Below are 26,736 nucleotides of genomic sequence, written 5' to 3' on the forward strand. Positions count from 1 at the left end.
CAGTGATACATGGGAGGATTATAATGAAACACTGATGATGCAACATCATATTTTTTGGTTTAGTAACCATGGCAACCACCAAACCCTGTGTAGGTGGGTCTTTGATGTGAAAGAAGGGAGGTGGTATCTGGGGGTCAGGAGGGAGGCAGATGTCAGCATGTACAGTTTGACATGTCCAAACTTTAACACATCGTGTCAGATTTTCTGAAAGCTCCTCAGGGGAAAGTTGACAACTCCATTTTCCTCTGTGCTTTTCAGAGTTCAAGATTTTTCTGCTCTCTGTTGCAGGGTTTATTCACCTGTTTTGGCCTGTGTCCCCATTTTTGACATAATGTAGGTAACTGAGAGATGTTAAGTCACTAAATTTGAGTGTGGGATCTATTAGGTGTTCTGTTGTTAGGAGTCAGGTGTGTCCCAAACTGATTTTATAGAACATATTATATAAGTTGGCGCCTTTATTTTTCTTCTTCTATGTCTAATCCAAATACATATCTGTTGCTGCATACACAGATATCTCCTGTATCCCTCTGTGTGTATCAAGTGATCCTCACATTCAGCTGAAACAACAACAAAACAAAAAAAAACTTTTTTTAAATAGCATACTTCTTTAGTGTGTGTAAGTGTGCATGTTACCATGAGCTGATCCGAAATTAATATTACATTTACCCTTTAGTGGATTTATGCAGCTCAGTTTTTCACAGCTATCTCCTGCAGCTAACATTCCCCAGGAGGAGACAGAGCTAAAATGTTGACTGGTCTGTTTTGGTCTGCACATTAGTTAAGATAATGTCACAAAAGTACTTTGACACTGTAAGCAGTAGGGTTGGGTATTGATAAGAAATTATCAATATCAATGCCATTGTCGATTCTTCTTATCGATACAATTCTTGATAAATTCTCTTATCAATTCTAAGTGTTATTATGTCCCTGGGAAAGACGGGGGCAGTGAGGTGGGTGTCCCATACAATTGCAAAACCAACTCTTTCCTTTATCAATAACCTTACGATGCAAAATAAACTTAAATACTAATTTAAATACTCATACTCATCCTACCTGTTAAACACTAAAACATTAAATGATGTTATAGTTTGCACTATTTTGTGCAATTACCAAGGATAGTAAAATAAATAAGTTCTCCAACACCGTTTTCAGCACAAAAACAGCCGCTTTATTACCTGTCAGAAGAACCGTCTGAAAGAGAATCCAATCTCCTCCTGCCATTTGACTTTTTCTGTGAATGACTAGTACATCCTACCTTAGTTAAGAGAAGTTCGCCTGTTGGTTTTTGTTGCAACTGATATTACCTTCGTTCACGGAGCTGGCTTGCTGGCGCAGGCTGTCAAACACTCAGCACTCTTGATATTTAACTCCGTGTTTGTTACTCAGGTGCTTGAGCATGTTAGTTGTATTTCCTCCTTTACAAGTGATTTCCGCCATGCAAAAATGGCAGGTGGCAAAATTGTTGTCTTTTTTTGTAAATTGTAGCCACGCTTTCGATCGCTTTAGTCTCGTCTTGTCCATGGTTCTGGTTGAAGAGGCCCTGTTGTTGAATTTGCGGTCGCAGAATGTGACGCCAGTGCGCAACGTGGGAATATCAGGAATCGTTAAAGGAATTGATGACGTGTAGGCACGAACGATTCCGATGGATTGAGTCATTTTGGACTTGATTCCTAACCCTAGTAGGCAGTGACTTCACCATTGTTAATTATTCGTTTGTCTTATAGTTAGTTAGCTGTGAAATTTTGTTGAAGGCTAAAATTGAATTTAATGACACCTGTCCTATTACGGTGAGCTGCTTAGCAAAAGATTTCCAGAAACTAGTTCCACCAAAATTCCTCTTTGTTATTAACCTACATTGCATAACAAACAATATCATTTTGCTTATTCACCTATGCTCAATTAATATCAACTCGCATCAAGCTGTACATTTTTGATATTTTTAAATCTGGACCGTATTTTCCCTTTTTTTGTGTGTCTATGTAACAACTGATGATGATGACAATTTTTGAAAATGGTCCAGTATTGAGCGAGAGTGTTGCAGCCGGAAGCTAAGTAATGCACTGCAGTGTAATTCTTTGGGGTAATTGTGCCCGTCAAAGTACATCCACTATGCTTGTTTTTGCCACTAACTGGATCAGATTGTGATTATAAGTGTCTGACAATGAAAGTAAACACAGAAATTAGCCACCTGTAGCAGCATTATGGACGACTGCAAATATATCTATACTCAGAGCAGCTTGCCGGCAAACATTATCCGCACATGCCGGTTTGTTTATTCCACACAGTAAGAAAAATGTGATTACAACATGCAACTGTGTGAGGATTTACAGTATGTAAGTCTATCATTCAGCAGTAGTCCATGAAAATGCATTTTGGAAACTTGGACTCATTTTATCTCATCTACTAAGTTACTACTTCTCTAGTGTCTCTTAGTCAGACACTTATAATAACAATCTGAGTTTTTTAGTGGCAAAAACAAGCACTTCTGTTGGACATACTTTGACAGGCCCCATTGCAGCCTGTTTCGCACCTGCTGAAGCTGAAGTGCTCTTGCTCAATACTGGATCAACTCCAAACATTTTTGTCCCAATTAGTTACTCAGACCCAAAATAATGGGAAAATAGGGTCCAGGTTGAAAAATACTTTCCTGTTCACGTCAGCCATTGCAGCCGCTTTGTGTATAAAAGCAGTCTAAGTTTAAAATTGTGAAAACTTTAGAACAGTCAGTTTAAAACAGTCAAATTATTTATAAATAGAGAAATCCTTGCATTTTGATCTTTAATGTTAGAGGAAGTTCAGGCATATTATTTCATAATCTTATATATAAAAAAATGAAGAGATGCGTTTGTATTAAAATACTGCAAATAACCATAATACAAACCTTGTGCAAATGATAGACCAATTAAAATAATAATATATAATTATTATAGAGAGCACACATGCCACATATAACAATTTGTATTTTGTATAATCACATAGTTTCCAACAGGGCTGCAGCCTTTATTGATTAATCTACCAATTGTTCCCTCAATTAAGCAATTCATTGTTTCACTCATAAAATGTCGGGAAATAGTGAAAACCCCAAACATTCAAATACATATAACAGATAGAAGCAAAAAATATTTATATTAACGAAGCTGTAACACGATAATGGTTGGCATTTTCACTTCCATGTGACTGAAACTACTGAAAATAGTTGCCTGTTGATTTTCTATTGATCAGCTAATTGATTCATGGACTAATTGTCCATTGTTTAATCGTGTGATCATCAAATCAATTAATTAATTGTTAATTAATTTCTTGTTTTCTAAACAATTTTCAACTTGAGCTAGAACCACTTTGTAATTTTGCCATTTCCCTTCGGCTTTTGTTGATTAAATACATACTAATTAGAAAACAGTTAATTATGTGGCTCTCAGTTATTCAATACAACCGACTGTTTTCACCGCCAACATTTTAACATGTCAAAGCAGGAAATGATACAATCAGTAACATTAATGATGCCTGAAGACGCTTTAGTTTTTTTCAGTTCCTGACAATGATATCAGTTCCTTGATCACTTGGATTGAACGAAGCCACTGTTAATGTTATCAGCTCCACCTGTGCTTTTCACTACTATGACAAGTCAAAATGTCCACTGTGAGAAAGGTGTGTAGTTCTGAATTTAATGTCCCTGTAATGTCATTCTATGTTTGATCAAAACTTGTTATTGTGTGTTCAACTGTCTCACTCCTTCGCTCAGTCTCCCACTGTCTCTTGTTCACTCTTACTCCTCTCATCCTTCAGGGAATTTCTGTCTTGCTTTTTCACTTTCAACGTCCCTCATTTGCTCAGTCACACACACACACACACACACACACACACACACACACACACACACACACACACACACACACACACACACACACACACACACACACACACACACACACACACACACACACACACACACACACACACACACACATATAGATATATATGTAAACACACTTATAAACACACTGGTGTGTACTCCCAGGTGGTAAGTGGTTGCTGGGAGTGACGACAACAATGTCCCTGGTGTTCAGACACTGTCACCTCTTCTTACTTTGTCTCCCTGTCTCTATCCTGGTATCTCACTTGTTCTCTCTCGGTCTGCTCACTCTGTCTCTTTCATTTTGTCCTCTTGTCCCAGAATAATTTTCTCATCTTCTGAGGCCAAATAAGAGTTTGAAGCATTGCAGTTCCTCGTAGAATAACAAGCATTTTTCTCCCAACTACACCTGAAAAAATTATTCAAATTCTCCCCTACTGTCACCTCCACAACTCGGCAGCGTTGCCAGCCTTTTAGCACATCTAAAGACTTTAAGTGAGAGGTGTGACAGTGGAAGAAGAAGACCAAGCAGGAGAAGAAGATCACGAGTGCCAGTTTAATTTGGTATCGCCCTTTTTTTAAGTCTTCAATCGCACCAGTGAAACGGAGGCTCAGGTGGCTTAACTCATGAACTGTGAACCAAGCACATCAAAGAGAAAGAAGAGGAAGAAGGAGGAGATGTGTATTCTGGACAAAAAGAGGTAGAGACTGAGATTGTGAATGAAAGCTCGGGGAGCAGGAGGATCAGGAGAGGGAGGAGATGAAGGTTTAATAGCTGTGGGTATTCAAAGCACAGTTTTCACTGTGAGAGAGTGACTTAGCTCAGCTTAAAGCAACACTGCGCTACGCTCCAGAGGAACCCCCTCTTCGTTTTCCTTGTCTGGTAGCTTTTTGTTTTGTCTTTTTCCTTTCCACTTGTCTCGCTGTCTTTTGCTCTTTTTTTCTGTACTTATTCTGACCACTATGTGAGCCTCTTGTTATTTTATCTGTCTTGAAGTCCCTTTTAACCGGATCTCAATGCCATACACTCCAACCCCCTCCTCCTCCTCCTGTCTCTCTCGCTCTCTCTTTCCCTTGCCTTGTTTCTCTCTCTCTCTCTCTCTCTCTCTCTCTCTCTCTCTCTCTCTCTCTCTCTCTCTCTCTCTCTCTCTCTCTCTCTCTCTCTGTGAGGAGGGAAAACGGCATCAACGGCCGAGCCACAGTAGCAGCACATGCAACAGGGTGCAGACAGCACCTTCTGCATCGCCACCTCTCCTCTGTGACTCTCATACCTTCCAGACGAAGGCTACAGAGAAGAAGAGAAGAACACAGGAGTGCAGCCGTGCAGGTGAAGATCTGTTGTCCCACATCTTTTCATTAAAAGATCAGAAGAGGGGGAAAAAGTGAAAGAAACAGGTGCAAAGGAATCGGAAATTTCTCGCATCGTTTTCTCTACTGAAAAGAAGACTTGAAGAAAAAGTAAAGAGACAAAGACTGAGAAAGTCAGACTGGTTCAGTTGGCAGCAGAGCTTAGCATTAAGTGGAGATGCCACCTGTGGCACTAGTTTGATTAAAGAACAGCCTCCTAGACTGGGTGTGGCTGCCTGACTTCCCACATCTCCTTGACCAAATTTTAACACCAATGGCTTCTAAGAAGAAGTGGGCTGAGCGGAGGGAGTTGCGCAGGGAGCGACCATTTTCCACCCGAGATGATTCATCTGTTGCGTCTGGGACATCTGGGCCAGGACGTCCCACCACCAGGGGACGTTTCTCAGAGTCGTGGAAAAGGCTCAGCTCCAGAGGGGGGTCCACCAAGAGGGGGGCACTCAACTCTCAGCAGCCACCGGTAAGATGTTTCAAGGATACACAGACCCCCTGTACATGCTTCCCCAAGGATTAATCAATGACCTGAGTGCTGGGAGGGAAAAAGGACAGGAAAGGCTGCTGCTGTTGAGATAGCGCTTTGAGGTGGTTAAGCAGAGGGATTAGGAGGTAAATGGGGTGGAGGAATTTGGAACTTCTTCTTGGTTGATTCATCAGTTAAGTAATGTGCATTTAAACATAATAACCCCTCAGTCCTCAGTAGATTATTCACTCTACGTTGCCCCTTACTGAACATTTTTAGTGATATAAGACTTTGCTTTGTCTAAAGTAAGTCTGGTTTTGCTGCTGTGCAGCTGTTTTCAGCTTTACACTGTCTCCCATCACCTGTTACCCTGGAAACCAAGTACTGTAGTTTATTTATATGTAGTTTCATGTAGTTAATATATTGTAAACCCTGTTGCATAAACATAAAATTATTTAACATTTACAGTTAAATGTGCTTAATTTTCTTAACTTTTGAAATACTACTAAATTATAGTAGTATCTGTTTTGCTAGTGCCAGCTGCCTCCTGGAGCATGTTGGTGATTTTGATGTCTGTGCTCTCTGTGCATAATTGGTGAATTGACCAAATGGCCAGTGTGTCAAATCCCCACAGCATCCAGTAGAAATGTAAAGATGCAATGTTTAAGAATGATTCAAACAAATAGGGGACAGGATACCCCCCCCACACCCTTTCCTCCAAACACCCCACCACCACCATCACTCACTCACTGACTACATAGTTGTGTCATCGCGAAGATATCAAAATGCTACAGAGACATTAAAACCAGCAGTAAATTACCAAAGGACTGCACAGATGAGAAAGCCATGCAGCACCATGGAGATAGATTACAACTAACAACAAAGTAACAACTAAACAGTTACACACTTGCATATAGGGTTCATATAAATGTAGTCACAGAAATCACTAAGACCGTAAGACCTAATTTATTTATATGATATTTCAATATTGATCTAGCTCACTACGATGTGCTACGACGCCAAATGGCTTATGCCAGCTTACACATAGTTGGTGCAACACATAGCACTTCATCAGCATCAGCTTACATGACCAGCTGGTTTCTCACTCTGCCAGTGTCTGCAGCAGCAGCCGGCTGCTTTCTTGCCTGAAAAATTGTTCAAATTTAGTAGTGACATATCGACAGTGTTGCAGCGAAAAGTACAGCAGCTTTCAACTTTGCTAATCTCCGCCATTGCTGCTCAGGGCAGTGCTATGTCTTCTTCTTCCCATGTTGGACTGAGGGCAGACTGGCTGCTACAGTGACTCACTAACCCCTCTCAGGCACAAACTGGTAGAACAGACCAGACAACTGGTTAGCATAGTACCATCAGTAGTCTATCTAATATCTCTGCAACAGAATACATAGATGTCTTTCACATAATGTCGCAACTGTTTCTGCACAGTCAGAAAATATTTTTGAATGTTTTAAACTAAAATTATGGCAAATCTTATACATTTTATACATTTTAATGCAAAAAAAGAGGGTACAACTGCAGTGTGCAATAATGTGTGTGTCGTAAAATGAGATTGTAGAGAATAGATGCATCCCATTTGCAAGGTAACTATTAGTAATTAGTTATTATTTGAAGAACTGGCAGCTTTATTGCTTTGTAATTCATGTATAATGAATAGCGTGAGATGTTTCCATCTTAATAAACTCTTATGGATCCACAACAATACTTCTGTTACAGCAGTTACTAAACTTAGTCTAAGTAGCAGAGGTAATGTTTGTTTGTTGGCTGCTCAAGTGACTGGCAACAATGCTGTGATATGCAGTGTAATGTTAAAACAATTATGGTTTAAACAGAGGTTCTGCCACTTTCAAGCAAAAACAAACAATTATCCTCAAATAAACGTAACCAGCTGGTAAGTGGTTATTAAGTAACATTAACGCTGGAGTGCGGGACTTTTGTCTCCCCTTACTGGCAGACAGAGAAAAGAAGGGACACTCATCTGTGACACAGGCATGTGGACCAGTCTCATGTGCACCCCAAAGCACAGGCACACAGAGAGGGCCGGTAAAAACGAATATGTTTACAAAATGTATTTAAATGTATTTTAAAAAATGTATTTTTTATATGGTCCACTGGCCTACTGTGATTTGTCCCAATGTCCCAGTATGCTCAGTGGCCAGCACACAGCTGGCAGTTACTGTGGAAGCTGTAGAACGGTGGATAAATGGTTTTGGGCGTCACACAATCCCTGCGAAACGACTTGTTCCACTACCAGAATTTGATCCATTTGGAGTCTAGAGGAGCTGCACGATTAAAAGCCAAACACCCAGCGAGGGAATGTTGCACCTGACATGAGATTTGAAAACACTCTATTTTGAAATACAGAGAGATTTATCTGGCTGTTACAGGCTTAATCAGCATTGTGTGAACTCGTTTGGCAAGGGCTTGAATGTAGTGGACGTTCATTTATATGTAAAAATATCAACAGAACAACTGACAGCTGGGAGCAGGCTTGTAATGACTTTGGATAATTTATCTAGTGAAATTAATGTGCATGGTGCAAAACACAACTAGTAGTAGCAGTGGAGTGTAGTAGAGGCTTGTGTACAATAAAAAAAAAATTGATGAAATCCATCCACTCTATTTTTGAAATGTAGAACTTAACTGATGTTTATGGATCAAGGTCAGAGTAACTAAAGCTGGCTGCTAGCTGGTGCTCATGGACAATCGCACTTTGCCAATCTGTGGGGTGATATTTGGCAGAGAAGTCTGAGCTGGGAGATGTGTGGGAGACCGAGATATGCATGGTTGGAGACACAAGATCAATTTCAGTTTTTTCAGTAGTGCTTCAATAACCAGTGTTATTTTGTACTGCACACATAACAGTCTCAGAGAAAATGTTTTTTTTTTTTTAAGTAATACTTACTATGAAGTTGTGGGCTGTCGGCCAGTGTTGTCGCAGTTGTATTCAAGGACTATGTAAATACAAATATATGTGTTTTTAAAAAACTGACTCAGTATATGCTTTGACAGTAAAATGAGTGTTCATGCTGCAGTCTGTGTCTCTAGTTGGATTTCTGTTGTGTGTGAATTTCTGTCATCTGGGATTTGTGTTGCTTGGATATGAACTGCAGTGATACCACCTCCACACCACTGCTTGTCTCAAATCATTAGACACTTTGAATCATTAGTCTATGTAATGGCCAGATGGATCCATTTGTGTTTGATCATGTGTGTGTTTCTGAGTAAAGGAGTCAATGATCCTCTGTGTAGGACTGACTGAATGACTAAAGAGTGAAGGATAGAAATTGTGAGAGAAAGCGATGAGAATTCCATTTTCAGTGATAGTGCTGATAGAGTGAGACGAGGCCAAGACCGATACAGAGAAAAAAAACACTGGATTCAAAGTTAATCTCTTGAAATCTGTATATCAATGTAGAGGTATTAATCTGTTTCTGTCAGACAATCACACATCTACATCTACATCTACATGCAAAGCCAACAAATACAAAAATTAACCGTGATTCTAAACTAATCTGGAATAATTTGACATTTTATTGTACATGAATTAAAGGGAACTATTAATGGGTTTTGACTGGTAGCAGCTTAATATCACAAGAGTCTACAGCCTTGCTGTGGCTCTGTGAGGCTGTACGTGGGCATAGCGGGCATAGCAGTCATAACAGCTAAATGCTAATGTCAGAATGCTACTGTAACATGCTCACAGTGACAATGCTAGCATGCTGATGATTAGCAGGTATAATCTTTACCATGTTCACCATCTTATTATTATTTGGTCATAAACCAAAACAAAACAAAAAAGGCCTGATGATGCGCAATATGAACAGTTAAAAACCAACTGGCAATACGTATAATCGATGTTGAGATATTTCATAAAGCAACAAATGTCAGCCTCATAGTGTCTCTGGAAAAACAATTTGGGGATCTCAAAAGTCACAAGGATTTATCTTCTGGAAACCAGGAATGTCAAAGTAATCCATCCAACAGTTTTTGAGATATTTCATTCTCAAACAAAGTAGTGGCCTGCCTTACAAACCGACATTGCTCCCAAAAGCATTACTGCAGAGTAAACCTTTGCTCAGGTTCAGTTTGGATGGAGCTTATTAGTCTCGCTCTACAGGGGCAGCAAAACCAGCAGTGAAGTCAGGAAAATGTCACAAGGAAACAGTTTTGATACTTACAGTGTGAGTGGAACATTAGTGTGTTAGGATTTAAAAAGCCAAATGCTTGAAAACGTGTGTCTGCTGTCAGTTTAGATATTTTGACACATCATAATAGGCATTAATGATGGCTCAGTTTCATAAGTTTCCCAGAGGGTCAGCAATGAGGTTGGGACACCTAAATGGAGTGCAGTCGTTTAAATGTAATTGATCACACCTGTGGTTTTCCTGCTATTTCATATCGAAGTTGTCTGGTGTGAAATTGGGATATGGTAATAATAAGTAATACATGGAGCAAGCTTTTGGGCAGCCAACATAGATGCATTCTCACTGAAATGCTGCCAGACGTTTTCAAAAATGTTATGTTGGCACATGACCTCACAATTGAAATAGTTTATTGTCCCACTTATTTCTTTTGCCAGAGGGGAGTAGAGGCCACGATGTAGTTGCTAACATTGATGTTCTGCACACTGTTACTCTTTTGTTAGGCAATTGGGGACCCGCCTTTTGTCCCCAATTGCACAGCCCATCCCCAGTCAATTGGTATGAAGTCTGGTTTTTGTCCTCGAAAGTGGCTTAAGTCATACCCACAGAGAGAGACACACACACACACACACACACACACACACACACACACACACACACACACACACACACACACACACACACACACACACACACAAGCACACACATAGAGACAGAGACTCAGTTTTTGATAGCCATATTGAGTTTTGACTCTTTTATCTGTTTTGGTTAAGCATGTTATTGAACTCCCCCTCGTTAAAAGAAAATCTACACTCTCCTTATTTTGTGTGAGTCTATGAGACTTGAGGGAGGAAAGTTGTGTGATAAAGCTCATGTTTCAGTTTTAATCATGCTTGTGTCTTTATTGCCATGTGTATGCCCTGCAGTTCACCATGCCATCTGTGGATCATGGAGGCCGTCTGCTCAAGACGGCTGTAGAAATCCCCAGTCCCTTTTACGGCATGATGAAAATGTTACTGTGTGTGTGAGATGTCTGTCTGTGTGTATTTTCAAGTGTGAACCAGTGTGTCATGAGCCCCGTCCCTTGGAGAATATGGCAGTTTGAGATAGGATGGTAGAGTCGAAGCCTTTGCAGCTCACACCATCGTGCTGCTGCTGCTGGCTGTAATGAGCCTCATCTCATGTCACAGTGGGACCACAGTAGTCTTGAAAACAGACATTTTACACACTGTGATCACCCCTGGCACCAGACCATGACTTCAAAAGCTCCCATAGCCCATTTATCTCCTTTCCTCAGTGTTCTTTAGTCGCTTTGATTGGGCTCACTGGTGTTAACTGTGTGTTTCTTAAGATTTCCCTCATGTTAGAAATCGCCAATTATTCATGAACTTTAATTCAAATGACTTTAGAAAGTTTATGATGAAACAAAACTAAAACTGTGAAAGTTAAAATGTCATCTTCTAATAACTGCTTTGTTAGTCATCTTCAGTACCATCCCACGATAATAATGGTATAACAATAGACATGATTATGCAGTTAAAATACATTTACTGTAAAGACAGTCCATCTGTGTAACTGAAGACTGTGTTTACATCAGGGTAAAGTAGGAATCAATCATGTACTATATTTAAGGCATTATGAAGTGTGTTAATTTTAGCTAAATTTTAGTTTTGCTAAACTGAAATAGGAAGTTGTGTCAAAACTGCATAGAGTCTTTTTAACTGAATCACAGCAACTTGGTCATGTGAGTCATTAATGTAAATGTAAAACAGCCATAAGCTGGTAAAAGGCTGAACTGTAAAAAAAATGGTTGGAGAATTAAAAAGGCGATAATAAAGAAACTGTAATAAAAATAATACAGTTTCGCAAGAGAGCGCAGCAGTACTGCTGTCAGTAGCAATAACCAGATAGTGTAAAAACACTGTCTGTTTATTTATAATGTCTCATCCTGAACTCTATTGTGACTAACCATGCTGATCTTGGACTACACATTATTATTTAGTACACTACAACATATGTGGTGACTAAACAATATTCCATGTTAATTGAATTTATGCATATGTCTAAATTCTTAAACATGTCCACTGAACAGTGAAGATGTCGTTTTTGCATCAGTTACCGTATGTCCCACATCATTGTTAATGTTTCTAGCATTGTTTGGACACTTTATTACTGCGCCATATACCATAACCCTTATAGTGCATCGCTCCTAAACAAAAACTTGACATAAAACATTTTTAAATACGACAAGCTCCCGACATGACTCTCCTCACAATATGCATTTGCATGCTTATGCGTAAGTTTACATTTTCTTCAGTTTTATATAAAGAGCTGGTTCAGATTTTGTTATTGAAAATTCAATTCAATTGTTCTTTTTGGATCTCTTGTTCTCAGAAGAGACAAAAATGAAAATGTGTGAATGCTTGTGTTGGATTCCCATTACAATGAACTCAAGTGTGATATTACTTCATGAGGCAGAGGTTGGAAAGAAGCATAGAGCTTTGTTGGTTCCTATGGAAACGGTGCATGGTTCAGTGATTCATGTTGTTTTTCGGGGGGGGGGGGGGGGATGCTTTTAGAACAAAGATTAGAAGTTTGCACATTTAAAAGTGTTTCTTCTAAGGTACAATAAGAAATCTCAATATGCTCTTTTGCTGCTCAGTGGCACGATCGACCAAGTGATTGCTTCTCTACACATTTTAGTTCTGAGAAACACCAATATAGGTTTGGAGTCCTCTTGGGTGACAGCGAAGCTTAGATTTAAGTTCTTTGATCTTAGCAGTAACGTACATTTTCATAATCGTGATCAAGTTCATCCATAACCTCCCACAAACAAGGAAGGTAAATCTAGTTGTTAGTAGTTACAGTACCAGTGCCAAAATAACATACAGAAAGATGAACCTACAGCTATAATACAGATGTTCCACCTCATATGCAGCCAGTCACGTTTTCCTAAATATTTCATGAGTTTGACAGGTGGCCCTGGTGGAGAAAGAGTTTAGTTAAAACAAATAAAACAAATAAAAAAATCAACTGTATGCCAACTGCAGTCAAATCAAAATGCAGCTGCAGGTGTTGTCACCGGAACTAAACATTCTGAACACATTTCACCCTTTCTTAAATCTCTGCACTGACTCCCCGTGAAAACTATTTTGCTTAACTAAATTCTGCTACTTCTATACACAGTTTTAAATGGCCTTGAGCCTCAGTATATAAAAGACATACTGATAAGACACAAGCCAGCAAGAATTCTCAGGTCCACAGGCGATGATCTTTTAACTATGCCTTGTATTAACTCTAAAGCAGGGGAGGGTTCATTTCGTGTTTATGTCTCAAGTAGTTGACGCCCTGCCTGAGGATCTGAGAGAGGCCACCACACTGAACACTTTTAACAGCAGTTTGAAAACATTACTTTTCACAACAGCCTGTAGCGAATTTCTTTGTGCATGTGACATTTGACATTCTCCAGATTCTTGTGTAACTGCACTAAAGGCTTTTACGGTTGTGTTGCGATTGTATTGCTGTTTTATGTAAATCACATGTTGTTGTCCTGTGTATGTAATGTGCTATGTAAATAAAGTTTGACTTGACTTGGGTTTTTTTTTCTGTCAAACAGTTACAGTCAGCCAACTCACATAGAGTACATTATTATTAAAATGCAGAACACATGCAGCATTAGTTGTTGACATCTAGGCTGTGACTTTGAGTGACGATACTAACTAAGACTCAGACCCTACAGGTGGATGCTAGAGTTCTGCAATGACAACAAGCTAGCATGTGAGCAGGGTGGAAGCCGGCATGCAGCAAAGTGTGAGCAGAGCACTGACGGCTTAAATACAGCGCTTCTAGGTAGGGTGTGCTAGATTCAACATCGTTAACTGATAAAGTAGAATATCCGCTAAGATACTGTATCTTATTGTCTATGGTTTTTAGCGGTATCATTTACATGGTACTGTATTGCAAGGGTAAACGGATCATAAGGATCAGACATAAAACCCAACCTTTGTGAACCCCACATGAGGAAGATGAAATTCTATGAACAATATACTATATGAGCTGAACCATAAACTATGATTGAGTCAAATATGCTCAAAGGTAACTCTCAAATCTCTCAAACATTTGCTACTATCACGATGACAGTCTGTACAAACAGTGTTGTAAATCAGAGTAAAGCCAACTCAGGTTTTTGTAAGCATCAGAGGTTTGAGATATTCCTGGAGCTGTCTGCACTGAAGGCTGGGCTTTTGTGTTGAGTTTCCTGGTCTGTCTATTTCTATCTATCTATCTATTATTTCTGGTGGTGCACATAGTCTGAATATTTGGATTGGATATATTCTGCAACTGTTTTGGTCCCTCTTATGTTTGTGGGTTCGGCTTGCTGTAATGTGTATTGGTAGAAAGAGATAACAGTCGAATATGTTCAAGGAAATGAGACCACCAGCAGGGTGAGCCTTGAATGTGCAACGGTTGAAGCTGTGGCCCAAATGTGTGTTCGCAGTGCACAGAGAAAAGAAATTAGTGTTTTCCTGGGAAAGTTTGCTCCACAGTCTGTTGCTACTGGCAACTTGTTTGCTGTAGTCTTATTCCTCTGTGCTATGAAAAGTGAACCAACTGGTGCATTCAGAAAACATACAGAGCGACTGATTTAGCATTTTGTGAACTTGTTTAAATGTTTTGATTGAGAGACGAGGACACTGAAAACAAAGAATCACGCAGCAGAACATCTCTCATCTCATCTCAACTAAAAAAAAAATCTTACTCCACGTCCACGTCATGTCAAATGCTGTATAGTGTGTTGAAGAAGTTATGAAACTTTCTTGCACAACTGGCCAGGGCAACACCACTCATGTGCAAAGTACAACAGATTGTTCATAGGATGAAGTAACATAATTTCCTCTCATTGTGTTTTCTCAATTTATTATTTTTGCAAACTGTATAAGTGAAAGCCGAATTGCACAAATTGCGTGCTTATTTTTTATTCTCCTCTGATATTTATTTTGTCAAGGACATCAAGTGTTATCTTCTTTTCAAAACTCAATACAGACTGAGATTCTGTATTCAATTCATCTCCATTGTCCAGTATATGAATTGTGTCCAGTATGTGAGTGAGAAAGTGAAAGAAAACAGTAATCTCTGAGTGATCTCCCAGCCAGTATTTTCTCCACACATCTCTTTCCTGATCAACCAAATATAATCAAATAGGAGTGAAGCTACTGGGCTTTCATCTAGTTTCATATTATGTATGGTCTGTCTCTTACTTGCTGCAAGAAAAAACAACTTTTGCAGCAGCATCATGCAGAGTCCCCCAGGTGTCTTTTGGCACCGGGCAGAATATATCAGTGCGTTTTTTACAAAGGCGGTATGGTGTGAGGATAAAAAAAATAATTTGACTGAGTGACTCTTTTGGTGAGATCAGGTCTCTATCCTGCTGCTCTGCTTTTTCTTTACTGTGGTGAAGTTGATGTACAGTTGCATATTTGTGAATCTTGAATCTTGAGTTGCCTGAAATAAACATTTTGGAGTAGAGCCATGGTCCTTTGTCTGTTTATTGTTTGTTTTTTTCAAATGCTGATATAGTTCCCTAGAAGATCAGGATAAAAGTTTATGAAAAAATATATTTTAGAATTTAATTTATAAGACTTTTTTCTGACATCAGACTTCCAGTGTCCCCTTGTGCTTCTGCTGTGAAAGATTATGAATTAAGAGACCATTGTGCTTATCATCATTGTTTGAAACTGAATGTTACACTGGGCATACTAATAATAGCTAGTTTGTTGACATATGTGGGTGATGTGCGTAGTCATTGCAGGGTAGTGCTAAAATAAAAAAAAAAAAAAAAAAAATAAACCCCACCCAAGTGTGAAGAAAGATAGTACAGATGGTCTGGTGATAGTGTTTGCTTGTATCCCACTAACACTTTTGCTGCCTAAGTAAAACACTGTTTTGTTTTATGTTTATCAAGTTTGCTTGTCGTTGCTTGTTGTTGGAGCAGAGTTGTAACCTTTCCATTTTCACATCTACACCCAGCCCTGCCAGCAGCTTTCATTCTTTGTCTGTGGTAAATTCTTATCAATGTAGCATTGCTACACCCCCAATTGGCTATTCTCACAGCATAAAATTTGATGTGCAAAAACTGCAGACTACAGATTCTGACTATGAGAAAAGTAAATAAATCAACTGTGAGAGTTGCAATTTAAAGGGCAAAAACTTTACCCAGAAAATACTGAAGTCAGTTTGTACTTACTTTAAGTTTTGTTTTAAGTTTTGATACGTCCTTTGGTAAGATATGTGTCCACACCACAAATAGTATGAATTTGTGATTGACTTGCATCTCATGGTCTTGCTAATTTTTCAACATTGATGCCCTTTCTTGCTGAGAGTTAAATGAAAAAAACTGGTTCCACTCACGTCTGACAGTGGTATCAATCTTTACATCTAACTCTCAGCAATAAAGCAAATACATGTATTTAAAGGTAAATATAAAGGTCATTTTAATATACAGTATTCACATTCACAATATTAAAATCCTTTACATAGTCAACAATGTGGGTTGGATAATAGGACCCACGGCCTATTTGCAAATCATTAGCCTATAGTGATGCACCTCATACTAATTAAAGAGAATTTAAGTAGCATAGGGAAGGGAAGCGGAAAGAGGAGAAAACCATCTGGAGAAAGGCTTGTGGGCGGCAGATGGACAGGGACAGATGTGGGAAAAAAAGTGAACACATGGATCCTCACACCACCCTGTAACCAGGAACCACCAGCAGCAAAAAAAACAGAATGTTATTTTTCTTCTATTTAGGAGTTGCTCTGAGTCTCAGCGAGAGTTGGCACATTTCAGTAATTAGTCTCTCTCTGTAACTGTTATGCCATGCCTGAGACTCTCATCTGACTCTCTGTTACCACGCCGGTGGGGCTGAGTCATAACGAACCTGAAGGCAGGGCGAACTGGCATGCCAACATAGCTAAGTCCCTAACATTTAATCTGCTTAACACACGTTTCAGTTGCAGACCGGTAGTACAAATAAGCTGGTTATGTGATGGCAGTGATGGTGTGTGTGTGTGTGTGTGTGTGTGTGTGTGTGTGTGTGTGTGTGTGTGTGTGTGTGTGTGTGTGTGTTGTGTGTGTGTGTGTGTGTGTGTGTGTGTGTGTGTGTGTGTGTGTGTGTGTGTGTGTGTGTGTGTGTGTGTGTGTGTGTGTGTGTGTGTGTGTGTGTGTGGAGGGTGTTGACTGACATCCGTAGCAACAGTAACTTGGAAACAGCCCGAAGTATCATGTAGAGTTTGTTTAAGCAGTGAACACGGTGGGAGGTGTTAGAAAGTGGGAGAATGCGCTGAGGAGACAAAGCATCTTTTGGGAAGATGAAAGCGCTTTGTGTGTGATTGTGTTATTGCGTGCATGTATATGTTTTATTGCGTGCGTGTGTGTGTGTTAGAGACAGGGGAGGAGAGTGAGTGTGTGATACAGATGGAGCTTTAAGTGTGAGAGGGGATGAGTAAGCATGGCAATTTCTTAAACATTTAAGGGTTTTACAAATGAAATTGGTACATTTTATCTCTCACTCACACACAAACAAACACACACATGCACACACGCACACTTTATAGGGTGTGGCACAAACCTTTTTTTTGTCGTCAAACTGCAGAGATCTTTTTCTTAGATACCATTCAGAGTGATGATGTGGCTGGTGAACTTTTCAGGCTGAGGGAACAACAAGGGCAAAATGAACTTTGGCCATGAAAAGGAAAAGGCAGGGAAAAGGGGGGTGCAGAAGGACAAGGCTAGATAAGGTCATATGGCTAAATTTGTTGCTGTGGCAATGACTCCTCAACTCACCTTGCTGAGGTGATGACCACAGCTAACATGGTAGGCATTATCTTTGTGTGTGTGTGTGAGAGAGAGAGACAGAAAGAAAGAGAGAGAGATTGTGTGTGTGGAAACATGGGCTGTCTGATGGAAGGAGCATTTTGACCTTAGAAATACTCCACCTGATTAAAAGTATGTGTGTGTGCACCATGGTCCGCCTAGTTCCACTGAACTATTAGTGAGTTTGCCTGCACTGTCTGCCTTTATCTGGTTAAATAGCCATAAATAAATAAAAATAAGCTGATGGTTTGTTGTAGATTAAATACCATATCCTACACCATCAAGAGCTTCTCATTTTCTCTGTCTTCTTGAAAACGCCATGCAGAGAAAATGCATGCATATATGATCTATCTACATTATGTTCATAGATTTAATTGTGCTTTTTTTATTGACTTTCTGTCTGTTTCATGTTACCAATCTGCATATTCATTCATCCGCCTCTCTCTGTTTGCTCCATGTGACCTAAGAGAGGGAGAGGTATTATGACAACTCTATAAGCCATTCTCTCTGCGAAGCGTTTGGATAATTTGTTGTAGTGAACTGCAAAAATAACACTGCGAGGGGCTGAAGAACTGAATTAAGAAGCTCTTTTTTTAATAAACTGCTTTGATTGAAGTGTGTTATTGTCCTTAAGTTAGCTTTGTCTACACTTTGTGCAGGCCAGTGCACTTATTCTGAGTGGCAAGATATATATAGAAGAGAAATCACTTGTACGGACACATTTTCATGCCAAAGTGAATGAAACAGATTAAAAACATATACTCCACAACTGTATGTTGTATAATACTCTTGTAAAGCACTTTGTGACTTATGTCTGTGAAAAGCGCTATACAAATACGTTTTACTTACTTACACACTTAAACTTGAATGTTTCGAGGAAATCAAACAAACCCAGGCATACAGCCTCAAATATTTTAGTAGTGAAACAAATAACTAGAAAGCATATAGCGTTTAAAGATTCCTAAACCACTAAAATAATGATTCAGAGGCATTGAACATCAGGGCGTCATAGAGTCAACACATATTCGTGAGGGCATGGTGACTTGCCAAAGCAATATATAGCCTCTGATTTGAGTTGCTCTCCTTATGGATTTGTCAGATTACTGGCATGGGTCCTGATCAAAGCTTTTTTAAACCTTACTCTAAGCAGCCTTGCTCTGAATTCCTTCTGCTAATTTATCCCCAGTCAGACAGGAGGAGAGGAAAAGACAAACAGTGACACACACAGGCAGAAACTTTTATAGAGATGCTCAGTCATGCCTTGATGCAAACAGCTTCCATTAGACAGCTCACAATTAGATTACTGGGTTTTTTTTTATGCAGCAAGAAATGAATAGTCTTTGTGCTTCATTTCCATTTCCATTTCCTTTCAGAAAAATCTGTGGCAATAGGTGAACAGTGCTTGAATGTACGTATTCTGTACTGATCACAATTAGCTTTTTTAACCCCTTAAAATATTGATTGATTATTCTATTTTTGCATATGCATTTTATTATTGGAAATTGTTTAATAAAGCTGGTAAGCTCTGCTGCAAATAACCTACATTGATGCAAACAAAAGAACATGAGTTACTAAAACAAGCCCATCCGGTCATTACGAACTTGCAAACTTGTTACAGACTTGTTGGGTAAAAGCACGTCCCTCTTGTGATTACCTCAACCTGCTGTCTGAACGGCACCACAGCAGTGAGTCTTTCCAGTTAGTCATTTCCCTCTGTTTTCCCCAACTTTTAAAAACTCAGAAGGTTGTCTTTTTCCAGACAGTTTGACATGCTGCTCTGTTTAATTACTGCTAAGCGAATGTACTGTACATGGTGATCAGTCAATCACTGTCACCTGCTGAGCTGAACCAGGCAGATCCTGACACTTCTCACTGTTGCTGACAGTTTAAACCACTCACTCATTAAATACGTGGGCTGAACTGTGAGATGGGGTGGCTCCATTGGTTTTACATGAAGCCACATACTATACCTAAAAAACAGTAATGTCTTTGGGAAAGCCCTGCAATGTTAACATTGTTGATATTTCATTGAGGAAAGTCAGTGGAAGTGTTTATGTATCCTTCAGGATTCAATCTCTGTTTATTCCTCCAACCTGCTGCCAAACGTACTATTAGGAAACCCCATGATAGCGAGCTCTGTCTTTTTTGATGTTAAGGGAGATATTTCTGTTCATGTAAATTTAGACATCTTTGAATAGTGATCTGTTGATCTGAAACCTGTGTTGCACCCCCTCTTTGAACTGTAGCTTTGAAGCTCTGCTGTCTGATGCCATGAGTTCTGAAGCTACACTCATTCTTGTATCTATTTCCTGGTGTGGCAATAATGATTGCCATAAAAGCCATTACCTGGGGCCCCGGGGCCACTGGGCTGTAGGTCTAGCTTTATTACACAGACCCGCAAGACAGTAATTACACTATGTCTACGTTGCTACGGCAACATGAAAGTTCTCAACGGGTAATGTAGAATTTATGTGAGGGGTGTGTGTGGCGTTTTGTGTTCATACACAGTACTGCAGGCAGACATTCAGCATGTGTGTGTCTGTCTTTGTAGCTGTACGTTTTTTATGTTTGTGTGGTGCCTCCTCAAGCCAGAGAGGAACAAAATGGAGGAAGCCATTGACCCATTAGTTGTACTATCCACTATTTCACCTCAGTGATTCCATCCAAGCTGCTGAGCACTGATGCCTGTGTGTGTGCGGTGGGGTTTTTTGTTTGTTTTTTTAGGACAACCTGGAAACTCCTTGAAACACAAGCTATGTCAAACACTCAGACACAGACAGAGCTAGCCTGAACTAGACTGATCCAAACTCTGCCTTCTAGCCAGAGGGAAATGATCTCATCAAAATTGCAGGAGCCTTATGGCTTATGCTTGTCTTATGTAAGGTAACATTGTGATGTAAAGTTGTCCTTTTCTAAAAGAAGAAATGTGATGAATAAAATGACAAATGATTCTTTACCATATCCATACCATATTAAATTTTTCTGTAATAGTTTCAGTAAAACTCTTTCAACTTGATCCTGGATTAAATTAATGAATCAGAAGTCTAAAGCCACACAGGGGGCTGAAGAAGCGGGTTTTAGATTTCAAGATGAGTCTACTCTGCTGTATTGGACTGAAATGAGAGACTGTTCATTATAGTGGCTTTTGACACTAAGCCATGTCTGCATTGCTCTGTTGACTCAGAAGATTAGATTGGCAAGCACTAAAGCTAATCTGGCATTTATAGATTTCTTTGTGTGTCTTTGTGTGTGTGTGTGTGTGTGTGTGTGTGTGAGAGAGACAGGGGAGGAGAGTGTGTGTGTGTGTGTGTGTGTGTGTGTGTGTGTGTGTGTGTGTGTGTGTGTGTGTGTGTGTGTGTGTTTGTGTGTGTGTGTGTCTGCTGAGCTGACAGGCACTTGGGGGCTTCAGGTATTGCCAGATGGGCACTGCACTGATCTCCTGTCTCCAGAGAAGGAGAAATAGTCCTAACATAAAGGATGGGCATCACCATCATATTGCCTTTTGTGTGAAATGACTATGCTTATGGATTTCTGACATGTTTATTGTTCTGTATTTGTTCAGTATTAGCTAAGAACATGTCCAAACAGCTGTGGAAGACTGAAGCAATATGTGGATGAAACAGCTCTCACACATGATATCACACTGATGCATCTGAGCCTGAACCAAAAGTGGAGATTTTTTTTAAAAGCCAGAGGTGATCAAACAATTACAATAAAACATAGGAAAATATATCACCTTATAATAATAATAGATTAAGTAAAGCAATACGAATAAGATAAGTGCAATCAACATAATACAATAATAAGGTAAATATGAGATTAATTTTTGCTGTAATAACTAACTTACTGGTTTCAAACCTCCAACATAGTCATAGCAGAGTCACTTCCCTTTCTATAGTTTAATGAATGCTGATACTGGAGGCCGCTTTCTGCTCATCCTACAGACTTCAAGGTATTTTGATAAGCAAACTCCAGCAGTGGATTGATATGTCTGCCTCAGCTTGCACTGGTTTTCTTTCTACTGGGCGAATTTTCATGTCTCCACCATAGGCTATATAACTTCTGAAGTGCCTGAGGTGTTAATTTCAGGGCCGATCTTATTGATGTTATATATGCCTCTCCTGAGGCACATTATATGTAGACACTGCTTTATCTTCCATGGTAAAGCTGTCGTCTCTTGGTATATCTTCCCCTCAAGACAAGCAGCAGCACTCACCTGTCCTGTGTAGTTAACTACATGGTAGATGTGAAAGACCTGCAGCTTTTGGCATCTCTGCATCTGTTTGTTTTATGGTTGATTTTAACTTTTCATTTAATATTTTTAAGGAACTTTATGGCCTGAAACCAAAAGACTGCCAAAAGTCTGAGTTCAGTGGTGTCCCCTTAACTCTAGTACCAACTGGCTCTGAGCTTTTAAAAAGCAGCACACAGCAGAAGAATACTCATGAGCTTATTCAAAACACAGAAAACTGAAATATAGCATCCCAAATACAATCACATAGGTGCTACGAGGGCAGACAGTATATCCTTTTTATGTCTAATATAAATTTCAGAAGACACTCGCTTGTGTGTAATGATGCACATAAAAGTATTTTAGAAGGCAATATTTCTGCACCTGGCTGCTACCACAGTAACACGTAGCACAGCAAAATGTTGTGTATTACTATAATTCATCTATTATATTAAATGGCCTCAGTTAGTCATATCTGGGAATATTTACATGCATGCTATACTGCCACCATTGTTAATACAGGAAGAAGGGCAACAATGTGGCCATTTACACAATTACATAAACTATCTTCAGAAAATGTTTTTTAGTTGTTTAAAAAAAAAAAAAAAAGTATTTCAAGGTCTTTGAGCTCTGAGCTCAGGGTGCATCCTAAGATCTCTTGTACTTGGAGTCTTTGCAGAATCACTTAGCAGAAAAAGACTATGTACCTATTCAGTTAGATCCCAGTGCTTTATTGGAAGATTTAATTATTAAAGCCTCTGTGCTTTTGACCTTACATGCAGCCCTTCCCTTTAAAAATTAGAATTAAAAGATCTGATCTTCTTGGTGGTAAGGACTGTATATATCCTACAAGAAATGCCTACTAGTCTAACTCAGTCTGCAACAATCCAATTAACATTTGCACTTTGATATGGTTTTATAAATATGGTTTTATGATTAGGTTGTGGTCTGAGAGCAACTTATTTTCATCATCATTAAAACAGCCTGCACCTAAACCAAAGATTAAACCACTGTATGTATGACCCATATGTGCTAGTGCTCTCTTCTCTTTAAATTAGTGCTGTGGCTTAATGAGACACCAATGCAAATAAAACACAATCTCTTTCACAGCCTCATTTCTACTCAGAGATTCAGATGGAAAACTTAATATGAGAGCTTTTGCCGCTTCAGCTGTTTTAAATGCAGCCACATTATGCAAAAGAGCAACTCAGTGCTAGCATCCAACGATGATGATATGCATGAAATGAGCCTACCAGAAATTATTTTAAAAGGTTGTGTGCCTCAGTCTCTCTCCCTGCCCTCTCTGTTTTCCCCATCTTCTTCATTCTTTGCTTTGAGTCTTTCCTCTTCATAAATCTCTCTAAATCTGCCTCCTCTGTCAGTGTCAGACTGGTGTGTCTCAGTGGGGCTGCATGGATGTTCTCTTGTCATACTTCTTTATCACACCTCTCTGCTTCATCAGACAGAGGATCGAAGCCCTAAGAACTTTTCCCCAAGTGCAATTCTTGAGAAACTTAACACCAAACAATTTATAGCCAGACCCTTGTTTTACTTATTTTTAATCAATTAATTATTTTAGATGCTCAGGAGATTTAATATTATTATTATAGTATTTTGATATTGCTTGTATATGTTTGCAGTTCTCTGTTGTTTAACGTGAGCTTCCATAAAACCAGGACTCACCCGGACTGTATTGGATTGCCACGAAGAACAAGCTACTAGTCTCTCTGAACTGAGCTGCATTTTGGAAATAAATGGCAAAGTAGGGTTCTGATCAGGACTTGACAGACACACACAAACACTTAGCTGGACCAATTAATACTGTCTCCAGGCTTGATTTTACATTCTCTTCAGGACTCTTGCTGTGTTGATTCATGGAAGAAAATGAGTCAACACCAAGGGTTCAACCAAAACATCAGAGGACCAATGTTAATTTAGGTGACACTGGTGTGCTCCAAGTACTAACCCTAACCCTATACAAAAACAATACTAGTGTCAATTTAGAGTACTGATGCTGCAAATGAGTAGCTTTTCATGTACTTTTTTGGACTATATTATCAAATCAATACTTATTAATTTCATCAGATTTTTACTCAAATATTAAACTCATATTTTACATTTATATTTAATAATACATTTACAGAGCCAGAATAATAGGTGTGTTTTTACAACACAGTAAGGAGAATATATTGCACTGAAGTTCACATTAAATGTTTTCTTCCCCATTGGGTGATATTTGACAAGGCTTTCTAATTAGAATAGATGTTGACCCTTAAATCTCTAGATCACAGACTTGTAGGTGGGTTAGTGGGTATTGCTGAGTCATAGTGCATTTTATTTTATTTTTTCTAGAAAAAAGATGCTAATGAGAGACACCACAATCAAACAATAATGAGTCAGTGTACCTTTGTTGTTTTTAATCTAAAAACTGAACTCTGGACAAAATCACAGTAAATTGTTAGTAGATTTTTGTAAATCTATGAATGCAGTTTACAGGCTAGGTTGCATGTTACCACAAAATGAGTCCTTCTCTAAGGACCACCAGTAGTCCTTGTACATTATTCATTGCCAATTACATGAACAGTTTGTCTTTCTCAGTTCTGGAGAAGTTCAAAGATGCTTTTCAACAACGGCTAAACATGCACACACTAACACACTCACACACACACACACACACACGCACACACACACACACGCACACACACACACACACACACACACACACACACACACACACACACACACACACACACACACACACACACACTCGCTCTCTCTCTCTGTTATATGTGGGGCGGCTGTGGCTCAGGAGGTAGAGCGGTCGTCCACCAATTGGAAGATTGGCGGTTCGATTCCCAGCTCCTCCAGTCCACATGTCGATGTGTCCTTGGGCAAGACACTTAACCCCAAATTGCTCCCGTTGCTTTGCCAACGGTGTATGAATGTGTATGAATGATTAGCTTCACCCTGCGTGGTAGCTCCTGCCATCAGTGTATGAATGTGTGTGAATGGGGTGAATGAAATGTATTGTAAAGCGCTTTGAGTGGTCGAAAAGACTAGAAAGGCGCTATATAAGTACAGGCCATTTACCATTTATAGGCAGCCGAAGTCCCCTGCCACATCTGGACTAAATTTAATATTCTATTTATATTCCCTGTTTAAATATGTGTAAACTGCCATGATAAATATAATGATTATTTTCTTACATGAAACATCTGCATCACCTGTTACACACACACACGCATGTACACGCGCGCACATACACGACAAAATACCGAGACTGTACACACACTTTAGTAAGAGTTAGAGTTAACATAAGTACTAATGTTCATACAAAGCATTTTGAAAATTGTATTCATTTGTTACCTTGTCTGATTGTCTGTTACCTGATGGTTGAGACTGAAGACCAGCCTAATACAGTGTATTCTGAACTTAACATGGGAAACTGTAACAATGCAGCAATGTTTATTTCCTCCTTACAGAAACAAATGCCTTAGTTACTGATATTTATTTGAACAGATGCATTTTATTTGGTTGTAAGTTAGTGTTTCAGCCATAAATAAAATGGCACTTGTCCTTATACTGCAGTTATGCCGTCTTGAGATTTTACTACTTTCTGTTATGGAAAAAGCCAAATGCCACATAAATAATTCCTACTGCAGAGAAAAGAGGATTGACTCTTGCTGTTTCTTTGTCAGACTCCCTCACAGCACGAAATAATATGCACTCAACTTGAGGTTGAATTTTTCTGGATGGAAAAAAGTTCTCCCACGTTTCACCACTACAGATTTTCATAATTATATTTGAATTCAATCTTTTCTCCTCTATAAATGCTTGTTTTCTGTTTCAGTCTCATTTGCTCTCATCCCTCACCCATTGCCTCACAAACCTTTGAACTTTCTTTCTTTTCTTCAGCTCATCATTCTTGTTGCTTACTTGTTCTGAATAAAGTGTTTCACAGATATACTCCACATGTCTGTATCTACCTGTCCTCACTCTTACTCATCCACCTGCATGCATATGTTTCAAAGGCGGGCAGAAAGGTAGACCTTTCTGCCCGCCTTTTTACCTCCTTCCCTTCTCTAATATCTAGTCAACTCTTATCATCTTCCACTCCCACCATATGATGGTGGTCATATGTGTGTCTCTCACCAACCCCTTAACTCTTGACTCCAGCAGGAATGATAGATAGATATTAATACCAAGAGGCATACAGAGATCTCACATGAAGCAGGTTTAATAGGAAGAGAGAAATAAGGACATTGAACTCACGCTAATAATGTCATAGTGAATTTAAGGCTTTACATTAATGCCTCATAAGGGAGGTCCACTCCTGCTTTATTATAAGCTTTAATAAGCTTTGTATGTAATTTAAAATGTATTACCTTTTTAGAAAAAAGATATTTAACTGATTGATCCCCTCATATGTGGCTGTAAATTAACATTAATTTAATTTCACAGGTTAATGTGCTTTTCCAAGATTGATGAATCTCAATAGCAAACTGAAACTTTGCCCGTCCAAAATAACGTGTTAAGCTGTTATAAAGGAAACTGATACATGGAAAACCCTTTCAGGTCATTATTTTTAATTAGTGCCGTCCTCTCTTACTGCTTGCTTCACTGCATCACACTGCAGTTTGTCAACAGCTGTTTGCACCGGCCAATAACATTTACTGTTAGAGGCCTTAATGTCAGCGATGAAAAACATGGACCCGGTTTTCAGAAAGATATGTCGTGTGACATCTTGTGGGTTAAACATTTTAGTTTATGAAGGCGAAAGCTTGTTAGCTGTGTTTT

General features: G+C 39.2%; 1 protein-coding gene across 1 annotated transcript in view; it reads left to right on the forward strand.

Annotated features, from left to right (window-relative positions):
• Positions 1-5,474: 5,474 nt before the first annotated feature.
• The window catches only part of trpm3 (transient receptor potential cation channel, subfamily M, member 3), a 124,772-nt gene continuing 103,510 nt past the window's right edge, over positions 5,475-26,736 (forward strand). Inside the window, exon 1 of the mRNA XM_062418331.1 lies at positions 5,475-5,678. Within this exon, the coding sequence (XP_062274315.1) occupies positions 5,475-5,678 (204 nt within the window). The remainder of the gene's footprint in view (positions 5,679-26,736) is intronic.

The sequence above is a fragment of the Scomber scombrus genome, chromosome 4 (assembly GCF_963691925.1).
Source record: "Scomber scombrus chromosome 4, fScoSco1.1, whole genome shotgun sequence".
Taxonomy (NCBI): Eukaryota; Metazoa; Chordata; class Actinopteri; order Scombriformes; family Scombridae; genus Scomber; species Scomber scombrus.